The sequence below is a fragment of the Vipera berus genome (genome assembly GCF_964194415.1).
Source record: "Vipera berus genome assembly, chromosome: 3".
Lineage (NCBI taxonomy): Eukaryota > Metazoa > Chordata > Lepidosauria > Squamata > Viperidae > Vipera > Vipera berus.
In genome coordinates, this window is record NC_138204.1 from 196570548 (window position 1) to 196582429 (window position 11882).

The 11882-nt window shown below is 44.0% G+C and overlaps 1 protein-coding gene across 1 annotated transcript in view; it reads right to left on the reverse strand.

The window, feature by feature from the left end:
- Positions 1 to 6796, reverse strand: part of ANGPT1 (angiopoietin 1) — a gene marked incomplete at its 3' end in the record, with an annotated part of 139648 nt that extends 132852 nt beyond the window's left edge. The window contains exon 1 of the mRNA XM_081322522.1: positions 6317 to 6796. Within this exon, the coding sequence (XP_081178648.1) occupies positions 6317 to 6613 (297 nt within the window). The 5' untranslated portion in view covers positions 6614 to 6796. The remainder of the gene's footprint in view (positions 1 to 6316) is intronic.
- Positions 6797 to 11882: the final 5086 nt, after the last annotated feature.

Below are 11882 nucleotides of genomic sequence, written 5' to 3' on the forward strand. Positions count from 1 at the left end.
TTTCAGACAGTTCTTCTTTGACAAAGTTTAAACACTGAAATTACAACCTAAGCATTTCAATACTGTGCAACAGCCAGTTATTGCAAGGAATAAAAAAACAGCATGTGGTCTGTTTAATGCTGTTAGAACAAACATGGCAGATATGAAACCCAGGGTTAAACAGTGAAGTAAGTTATCCTTGTTAAAATAAATACTTTGAAGAAAAGCTGTAAATATGTTTACCAAGAACCTTCTAGTAGTTTTGGCAAAAGGAGTTGATGGTTGCTAAACGGAATTGTCTTGCTGCCAATCATATCAACATTAATAATGGGATATGCAAATTTCACTGGATAAATACTAGTACATAATTGCTTACAGTCAGATGAGGAAATTTTCAGTTTGATTTGAATTGACAGCTTAGTGTAAGAAGAGTTTTCAAATATTTATTTTTTCCCCCGAACATTGGAACTTTTTTTAAAAAAAAAGATTAAGATAAATTCCTTCTAGATTAGCTAAACTAAGACCCCTTACAATGCCAGTTTGCCAATTAAACATGTTTCAGTTTCAGTCCTCTTTCCAAAGTGTAAAGATTGTGCTTTGTGTGTGTGTGAGTGTATGTGTTTATTTCTGACATGTTCTAATATTAAACAGTTTTAATGAATGTGATATATTACAGTAGGGGTGTCATCTGGCATGCATTACGGAAACCTGGTTGGGCTCAGAGGGAGGGGTCCCTCTGACCAAATTATGCCCCCCAGGTTTCTGTGTGCTACACCGGCCAGGGGCTCAGGGTAGGAGTGGTGGGGTGGCGGTTATTTGGGAGACTATGTCCACGGGAGACCACCATTGTCCAAATAGGCGGGAGTGAGTCCCTCCTCCTGAGATGCGGCTCTCGGGTTCAGATGAGCTTGTTGCTCACATACCTGGCACCCAGCTGTGTGGCAACAGCCCTGCCCGGGCTGCTCGACACCCTCTCAGGATTGGCGGTGGAGTTCCCCAGGCTTATAGTTCTGGGTGACTTCAACCTGCCTGCCCTGGGAGGGTCGTCAGAGTTAGTTCGGGAGTTCATGGCTTCCATGATGGCCATGAACCTGACCCAAGTAATTCATGGCCCGACTCATGTGGGGGGGGTCACACTCTCAACCTGGTGTTTTTATCTGGACAGTGGTTGGATGATCTGGGAGGGGGTTTGCCAGCTATTGTCCCCCTATCATGGTCCGATCATCATCTCCTGTGACTGGTCTTCCGTTATGCTACCCCCCACTGCTGGGCAGTGGAACCGACCAGATGGTTCTGCCCCAGGAGCCTAATGGACCCAGAATGGTTCCAAATGGCGCTTGGGTCTATACCCATTGCCCTCACTCACAACCCGGCCAGTGCCTTGGTGGATGCCTGAGAAAAGGCAGCCACCGAAGCACTCGACCGTGTTGTACCCTTGCGACCCCTGACTCGTCACAGATCCCACTGGGCTCCATGGTTTTCTGTGGAGCTCCGGGGATGAAGAGTTGGAGACGGGGTCTAGAGAGTGGTTGGAGGTCCAGCCAATCCGAATCTGACCGATTGCAGCTAAGAACCTTTATAAGGTCTTATCTTGCAGCGATGAGGATGGTGAAGGCTAACTACTTCGCTGCCCTCATCGCGTCCGCAGATAATCGCCCAGCCGCCCTGTTTAGGGTAACTCGCTCCCTTCTTAACCAGGAGGTGAGGGAGGACCCCTTACAGGGACAGGCCAAGGAATTTAGTCATCATCTGATGGACAAAATCGCTCAGATCCGGGCCGGCTTAGACTCTGACTGGTCGGAATCTGATGTGGAGGAATCGCACAGTCTTGAGAATGTTATCTGGACTGACTTTGATCCTGTTTCCCCTGATGATGTGGACAGGATTATGGGGAGGCTGAGCTCCACCACCTGTTTCTTGGACCCATGCCCCTCCTGGCTGGTTTATGCGGCTCGGGAGGAGACATGAGGCTGGTTCCAGGCAGTAATAACTCCTTCCTTGAAGGAGGCGGTGGTGAGACCCCTCCTCAAGAAGGGCTTGCAACTTGGGCATTCTCCTGGATTCACGGCTCAATTTTGAAGACCACATAGGTTCCGTGACCAGAGGGGCTTTTGCCCAGGTTTGCCTGGTGTGCCAGTTGTGACCCTAATCTGGACTGAGATGCCCTACGCACAGTCACCCATGCGCTCGTGACCTCCAATTAGACTACTGCAACGCTCTCTATATGGGGCTGCCCTCGAGGACCACTTGGAGGCTTCGGCTGGTGCAGAATGCTGCTGCATGAGTTGTGATGGGGGTTTCCCGATACTCTCATGTAACACCTCTACTCCGCGAGCTGCATTGGCTTCCGGTTGCCCTTCGGGTGAGATTCAAGGTGCTGGTGATGACCTATAAAGCCCTAAATGGCTTGGGTCCGGGATATTTGAGGGAACACCTGCTGCCGGCATCAAGTTCCCTTCGTCCTGTGTGCTCCCACATGGAGGGCCTTCTCAGGGTGCTGGCGGTAAAAGACTGCCGGCGGATAACACCAAGGGGGAGGGCCTTCTCAGTAGGCGCGCCTGCCCTTTGGAACCAGCTGCCCGTGGAGCTTAGGACTGCCCCCGACCTTCAGTCATTCCACCAGGACCTGAAGACCTGGCTCTTTGAGCTTTCTGGCCCAGGCTGAGAGTTTTAAATGGGGTTTTATATTTTTTTCAGGGATCAAATTTAATTATTTTTAACTGTTTTTAACTCTTGTATTGTATTAACGTTTTTTAAATACTTTGTAAACTGCCCTGAGTCCTACGGGAAAAGGGCGGTATATAAATTCAATTCAATAAACTTAAACTGCCGGCGTGCAGGATGGATGCCTCATGCAGAAGCCACACCCACCCCAAATCCAGCAAGGGGAAAAAGTCACATGTCACGACATGTCATGTGACATGGTAAGTTTGACACTGCTGTATTACCCCTCAAAAACACAAATAGACACAAGTACTGTGCAATGCTGCATATGTGTGTGATATATATCAATTGAGGTCTTGGATCGCAGCCACAGAAGCAGCAATGTTTCTAATTTACTCATCTGAAGAACTGTATTTTCAGATAGCTCATTGCTAGAAATGACAGCTTTAAAAAGTCATTAATGAATTTAGATCTGCACTTCAATGCATTTCATTGCTATTAAAATTACTGTCCCAATGTCCTGTATTGATAGCAACAATGGAACAAATAGAATAAAACAAAGTAATAATAAAAATAACAACAACAATAATAATAATAAGTTAAAAGGTACCTTGGAGGTCATCTAGTCCAACACCCTGCTCAGGCAGGAAACCCTATACCAGGGATTTCAAACTTGCAATGTCACATGACATGTCGCGATGTATCTCAACTTTTTTTCCATTGCTGGCAATAGGGTAGCCACGGTTTCACCATGATGCATCCGGCCCGCGGGCCAGCAGTTTGACACCCCTGCCCTATACCATTTCAGACAAATGGCTGTTCAGTCTCTTCTTAAAAACTTCCAGTGTTGGAGCATTCACAACTTCTGGAGGCAGGTTGTTCCAATGATTAATTGTTCTCACTGTCAGGAAATTTCTCCTTAGTTCTAGGTTGCTTCTCTCTTTGGTTAGTTTCCATCCATTGCTTCTTGTCCTTTGGAGAATAGCTGGTGCTTTGGAGAATAGCTAAACTCCCTCTTCTTTGTGGCAACCCCTTTGGCAGCTGAAGGCCACAGAGACACCTGCAATACTTTTTCAGACTTCCAAACCTACCTATCTTCATAGTTTCTGAAAGATGTCAGCTACATTCCTGCGATTTTAATGTGGAAATCACACACAAACACAGAGTATATGGCCAAAAGGAAATTTAACTTAATTTGAAATAAAAGGAAACCCACCCACCTCCCCACACTTAATCCCCCAAACCAAGGAAAACAGTCAGAAATAGCCTAGTTTGCCGATGCCTGTAGCTATCACATCTGTAAAATGTTAAGTTGGACCCTGGGCATCAAAATTTTTATCTCCCCTGGCCTATGCAGAAATTGTTATAAAGTAGTCAGAGAGTCTGATAGGAATGACTCATGCTTTATTCTATGCAATAGTACTGCGGAAAGATATGTGATGTTTATCCACCTGCTCAACATTTTTAAGGGAACTCAAGGGAAACTTTCCCCCCCCCACTTTCTAAATTCAGAGAGCCACTGAAGAATGCAAGTTTTGGAGATACTGTTTTGCTGCTAAGTATCTGTTCATCACCTACTTTCTTTTAAAACATGATGGTCAGCTGCAAATCAAACAATTCCACTGCTCTCCAAAGACTTTTCTGTTTGCAAAGTTCAGAGGCAAAAGAGTGAGCTTAGTTCAGTCCCTAGTGGTCAACTGCAGAACACAAACAATTTCCAAGACCTGATTTTGCAGGACAGATCTTTTCAGAAGAAAAAAGGAAAGCAAAAGGAGCATCAACTGCAGAGGAATCTTCTGCCTTGCAGAAAAGTTTGTGCAAACAGCTGCCAATGAATGAATGAATGAGTAGACTGCATCACATTTCAAAGTCTCATCCTTTACATGAAAGCCTCCTCTTGCTAAACTCAGATGTGTAGTTTCAAGATGCAGTCCTCTATACATATTGAATTAGGAGTCACTCTTGTTGACTTCTGTGGGAATAATTCCCTCTTATGACTAGACAAAGATAATGCAGCCCATTAGATAAGAACCCATCTCATGAAAACAGGAGAAACGGAAGGTTTCCACCAGCAATTCTTGCAACTGCTACTATACATGGAAATGAACCATGCCACCTGACAGCTTTTCAAAAACAAAAGATCTTTGACAAATCTATCTTAATAGCTGTGGTGGGATTCAGATGTTCGCACCACTTCAGCAGAACTGGTAACTCATTTTCTGTTGCCCAGGCCCAGAATGGACTTCCAGAAGCGGCATCCACACAGAGAACCAGTTGTTCACATATTTAAATCCCACCACTGCTCTAAAGCACATGTTGTCATTTTCAAATGCTTGACGGTTTGACTAGTCCTAGGGGATGCAGGCTTTCTCTCTGTGGCTTCACTTGGCAGGACAAGAAGAAGTGAATGCAAATTGGTGGGACCAGATTTTGATTAAAAGTTTGGAATGAGAAATTTTACAGGGTGACACAGACTGCACAGGCAGCTGGAGGCTTTCAAACAGAGCTAGAGAGCCTTCTTTCAGGGAGGTCCTTGTATGAGCAATGGGCTGGACTGGATGACTTCCAACCCACTTCCAATGCTAGCATTCTACGATAGATTAAGTAAATAGTTACATGTTTGCCTTCTAAGAATGAAATTCTATGTGGTCTTCTCTAGGGGTAAATCCTATAAACACTTTTGGAACCCATTCCTAAGAAAGCATCCTGAACATATAGTGCTGCACATGCTTATTTTTTTAACATTTATTTCGGGTTTCAGTGAACACATGATGCATCACTTTGAGGAGTGGGATAATTAATGAATGAAGAGTGTGTGGAACGCACAACGCTGAGGAAATGTCTCAGTGTTCATTTAGTTTCTTAGAACTGCCAGAGTGATTGCAAACCACTTACAATGGGTCAGCCACAAGCATGGTTCAAAATATGAGCAGTTCTTAAGATGGGGATTAATTATCATTTCTCCTGAGTTAAAACAAAATGCTCCTGATTTCTCTATAGTTCTACACAGATAGGCATGGCACTTTGTTTTAGCCAAGCATTTCTACCGAAATACACATCTAACATTGCTAACGCACAGCACGTTTTTGCTCAAATGAATCCAGAAATTATGAGAGGAGTCCAACAGCTTATCTCTATGGTACAATGCATTAAACAGTTAATTTTACTTAAAACCATTCATTACTGAGCCAGCACAGTGTCAAAGGTTGCTTCAGTGATAATGGTGTCTGCTAATCTTTAATGTTTGTTGTCCCATGCAAGTAGCTTTGTTTTTAATTTATTTTTAAAAAAATCTTTATAACAAGAGCCTACAGACAAACAATACTGATCACAGGTATTTTAAATAACATGGAAATCATTCCTAAAACACCTTGTAGAATGCACTTGTTAAACTACTTTTAACAGTCAGCACATCAAGATATCCACCTGGCCATTGATCATTAGCTACCTCGGTTGAATGTCCCTGAACTTCTTTAAATCAGTTTGAAAGGAAAAACCAACAAGCCAACATCTGTCAATCCTTCATTGAACTTTTGTTGCCAGTTATTCACAGTGAACAATTTTCAGGGTGTTCTTTATTAATGAAGGTAGCGAACATAACATCTCCATAGGAATGGTACATCATGCAAAAATCAATGCAGGTGTCTGAACAGTCCCAAACTGAAGGACTTACCTTTTGCAGCCACTGAGTGTAATTTTCCATGACATGCTCCAGCCGTTGCAGTTTCTGGGAGGAGAAATCTGGCTCCATGTGAGGGGCATCCCTTTGTAGTGCATTGGTGTTGTATTGGTCAGAGGAAGTTTCACGACAGTTCCCATCCTGTTCAGGAAGTATGAATGTGTAGGTGCACTGGCCATGCTGAATCCGATTATACCTTCGTGCATTGGACTCCGGAGCTCGGCGTGGACTAGTGCAGCTTATGTGCTTCAGAAGGGAAGCAAGGAACACAAACCACAAGAAAATGGTCATGTTACTAGCCCTCTTCTGCCCTGCTCTTGACACCTTGATCCAAACCTCTTCTCCTCTCCTTTTCCTTCCCTTCCCCCCCCCCTTTTAATATTTGCTTTGCTTTTAAGGATTTCTTTAGGGGATAAAAAGATAAGGAAAAGGAAAGAAGGTTCAGAAAATAAAAGTGAGCTTTTCTTTGAAAAAAAATTTCTAATTCTCAATGCTTCCTTAGCTAAAGCAGGAGCAATTTATTGCAAAGTAGCAGAGATTTATCATTTCCTCTCTGTTATACTTCAGCATGCAGTCCCTTGGACTCAGCTGCCCAGGCATAGCCTGCGAGTCTTTCTTCTACTCTAGCTGCCGCTGAACTGCTATTTTGTCAGAGACCTCACTGTGTTTTATTAAGGTTGTACATTCAAGCCAAGTTGGAAGCTGGCAGCCTTTCACAAGATGACTTGACAGGAATGTGTGTGTGAGTGTGTCTGGGATGCCTGATCCATTTGGCAAAGAGGGATCATCTTACACGCTGGCTCCAAACATGCCCTGCAACATGTAAGCCTGCTTAGCTCCTCCTGCACACAAGATGACTGAGAGCATTTCCCTAATCTGAACAAGTCCGACAGTCCACCTTAATAGACTTCCTACTTGGAGACTGAACTCTTAAAATGTACTTAGAGGGAACCAAACTTGTTGTAATCCCTCCCCAGTAAACATTAACATACAGACCACTGCACATGGAAAATATCTGCTGCTATCCTAGTAAGGGTTAGGAGACTGTGTGACTTTTTTCCGGAAGTGCTAAATTGGGGGGGAGATGATCTGAGAAATGAAGGAATAAAGGCTGAGATTACCAGTGTAGCAAGACTGTTTCTCTTGCTTAAGGCATAGGAACTTTGCTATATCAGAGATGTCATCAAATGTGTTCAAACAATTCTTAAGAAAAAGTCATTGTGAGGTAATGTCTTTGCATGTTGCTAGACTGAAAACATGTTTGCAGATTTAATGGGGGACATGGAAATGATAAGATTTTTTTCTCTCCATTGATCTTAAGATTTCAGATACTGAGACATTGATAACATGAACTTTATGGACAGGTATACTTTAAGCTTTGGAGATAGCAATTTCCTCTTGCATGTTCTTTTGTCTGTGCCTTCTTAAACAGGGAGAGATGCTTAAAGCTACAATGACAGACCCCTAATTCCAGTTTCAACCAACCTGCATTGCACAGGATTATGAGCAAAAGATACTGAGTTTCCCACTCCATCAGTTTAAAGAATTATTCAACCATTGCTGTGACAATATACTATAACTTCAACTTTTTAAGTATTGTATCAGTACTGTGATGGCTGGACAATGCTACAAACCATGAGTGTGGATAGTCTCATACCTTAATTTATTTATTCTACATGTATCTAGGCTGGGAGCCCAAGGTAGAATAGAAAGTGTCTCTAATTTTATCCTTTAGAACAACCTGTGCAAGTCATGTGGGCTGAGAGACAATAACCATCTCAAAAACCCATAGTGAGCTTCATGATCATGTAGAAACAACTGGATCTTTCCAGAGCAAAGACACCTTCACCACAACACATTGGCTGTCAGTAGGATGTACAACTAATGCTACCAACCTATGGCTTGAATTAGGGTATGTTGTGTCTGCCACCAGAACTACTTACTTCTTATAAATATCCCAGTATCACATAGACAGTTTCATGATGTCATGTCCAGTAGTAACCTCTACAGAAGTTTTTTTAATGTCATAATTAAAGTTGTGTATACTAAAATAGTGTGACAGAACATATGGGCATGTTTCATGACATAACTAGTTTCATGGTATAACTATGGGGAATAAGTTCTCTTGGGAGAGAAAATTGGAGTATGATCTCAACAGTGATTTCTATAATATAATATGCTTTCAATCAGATGGTTTCAAGGAGTTGTTCAAACATGAAGAATGGCATTAATGCATGGTTCTTTATGCCGCTGGTTTGCAGTGTTTCTAATCATATGAACAGATTCCTATGGAGATATAGTTAAGTAGATGGGTAGACACATGCAATCATTCCATCCAATGTGAAGAGATGCCTTGAGTGTATAATGACTCAATTCATAATATTTAGATTACATCAACTATTCCAGTACAGATGACCAGCATCTGCATGCTAGCAAAGTGAATTCATTGAAGCTCCAAATTTATTAAGCGAAGAAAAGTACAGATAATGAAGGTAATTTCAGTTAATCAAAACTGGAAAGTGAAGCCATCAACTATGATCCTGCTTCTCTCTCCACAAATTGACTAAGCCCACATTACTCACTTGCACAGAGGACTCTTCAATATTATTTCAGAGCTGTAAAGCAGCAAAGCTGTTTTGCACAACTGCATCAACTATTAATCAGAGAGATGCCTGTGGTTGTGTATTTTTAGCAGTTTTCAAAATATACATTGGAAAATCCCAAATATTCCCCAGGAGTATGGCTGATGCAGCCTCTATATGTGGTATATATTTTCAGCAGAATTGTCATTGTTGTTTAGTTTTGCTTTCTGCTTTTCTATTGTAACTACAGTATTAGATAAATGGCTCATAAACTGTAATGTATTGGGCTTAATTGAAACACCATGTGGTAAGCTGGAGCTAGCTAACGGCTGCAAGAAATAAACCATGTTCTTTGCTGAACTGACTCGCCTCGTCTTCATTCCTGCACAACAAACCCAGTACACAACACTGGTGAAGAGGGTGGGATCCTGCTTCTCCGAAGGAGCTGAAAGTCACTAGGGGAGAGGCAGCACATGCCTGGCGGAAAAAACATTTTCCCCCTCCTACAGTTGGCTAGCCAGACATGCTAGCGACCACGTGCTCAGTGGATCAGTCCCTGGGCAAAGGAGGAGCAGGATTAGAAGACACAGGAACCAGCCTCAAAGACCAGAAGAATGCCCAAGGTTGGAAGGCTGCGAGAGTTCGACATCAAGCGACCAGAAGGATGGCCCTCGTACCTGTCCCAGGTCAAAAACTACCTTCGGGAAAACCAGGTTGCAGAGGATGGACTGAAGACCACCACGCTGCTCTGTGTGTGCGGCCCAGCAACATTCAATCTGGCTGAAAACCTGTTCATGCCAATGCCGCTGGAGTCAGTCTCCTACGCTGATCTAAAGAAGAAGTTCAGAGAACATTTCCAATCAAAGATGTCGGTGATTACTTGGCACTATGCCTTCGAACAATGAATACAGCAGCTGGGTGAGACCGTGTTGGAGTACATCATGGCCTTGAGGCAGGCCGCATGCCTGTGTCAATTTTTGGACATCGAAGAGCGACTTCGAGACTGGCTCAGCTGTGGCCTACGCAATCGAGAACTGCAGCAAAAACTTTTTACTAGAGCAAACCTGTCATTCGCCGAGGCCCAGGACAAAGTCATGGCAGACGAAGCCACTGGGGGAGCCGTCCAAATGATCCAGCCTGCCAAAACAACACATCGCAAAGAAGCTGTCCACCACGAGGACGCTGAACGCACTGAGGAATCAGAAGAAGAAGACGCCGAAGTCGACAAGCTGCACAGACAGCCCGATACACAGCACCACAACAGCAAGCAACAAAAGACTCCTTACAAGGCAGATCTCTTACCTAGATGTCCAGGTTGTGGTGGCTGCCACCAACACATGGACTGCGGGTTCCGGTCAGCCACGTGCCAGGCCTGCAGCAAACGTGGCCACATCACAGCAGTATGCAGAGCTTGCCAGAGGGACCGGCCATCGAAGTGCCAGTCAGATGATCTGACCAGGAGAGGTACCGCGGCCCCGGGGCCATTCAGTGTGGGGTTTTGTGCAAGCCGCAGAAGTGTCTGCCATACAGGGGCCCGACGCCCCCTCAGACCAAAATTTAGACTTCAGGAGGCGTCCCCTGTAAAATGGAGTTGGACACAGGCTCAGCTGTTTCTATTATTTCTCTGGACACATTTAATTTCGTGTGCAATCGCAGTAGAAAATGGGCCAAGTTAAGGCCCTCTGACATAATTTTAACAGATTTTCAAAACTCTAAAGTCACAGTCAATGGTGAAGCTACCTTGGCCATTAAATTTAAGGGATTTTTTGTGCACTTATATGTCGTAGTAGTAGGGGGCCAGAGAACGAGTCTAATTGGACTCGATTGGTTTGATGCATTAGGCATCCAAGTCACCGGAATCAACCGGACACAAGTCATGAGTCTAGCATCGGTTTGCGAGGACTTCGCAGATGTATTTGATTCAGCCCTAGGAACTTACACAGGCCCGCCTATAACTTTCAAGCTATACCCCAATGTGGTCCCCATTATAATTAAGCCTCGAAGGGTTCCCTTTGCCCTCAAACACAAAATTGACACAGAAATAGACAAACTTGTAGAACAGGGCGTTTTGCAACCAGTTGATGGTGGAGAGTGGGAAACTCCTATAGTAACACTACTTAAGGCCAATGGGGAAATTAGAATATGCGCAGACTACAAATGCACAATTAACAAGGCCCTTAAGCAACACACCTACCCTGTTCCAGTGGTGAGCCACATCCTGGCATTATTGCAAGGTGGCATTTTTGCAATGTTAGATTTGGCACAAGCCTATCAACAACTGCCGGTTGATGAGGCCACGGCCACAGCTCACACAATCGTGACTCACAGGGGGGCTTTCAAAGTGAAGCGATTACAATTTGGGGTTAGTGTAGCCCCAGGCATTTTTCAGGGAATCGTGGAACGCACGCTTAAAGGCATTCAGGGTGTTTGCCCTTATTTCGATGATGTGCTTATTGCCAGAGAATCCACAGAGGTGTTAGCTAGGAGGCTCAGAGCCGTCCTACAGAGGCTGCGTGAAGGGATTTTGCATTGTTGCTAATGGCATTCACTCAGCTGAGTCCAAAGTGAAGGCCATTCAATTGGCACCTAGCCCTAAATCAAAAGGAGAGCTACAAGCATTCTTGGGCCTCCTCAACTTCTACCACGCATTCCTGCCTAACAAGGCCACAGTGGCGGAGGCCCTTCACAGACTTTTAGATTAAAAAAGCTTCATGGAAGTGGACCAGCGTTCACGAGAAAAGTTTTCAAGACCTAAAGGCACTTTTTTCAGCCATCTCTACTGTCACACATTTCTGGGAGTCAAAACCAGTCTGTTTAGCATGTGATGCATCTCCATACGGGGTGGGGGCAGTATTGAGTCATTTAGAGAAGAATGGAACACAAGTCCCTATTGCATTTTATTCAAGGACACTGTCCTCTGCTGAGTGTAATCACGCTCAAATAGACAAAGAGGCCTTAGCCATTGTAGCAGGAGTTTA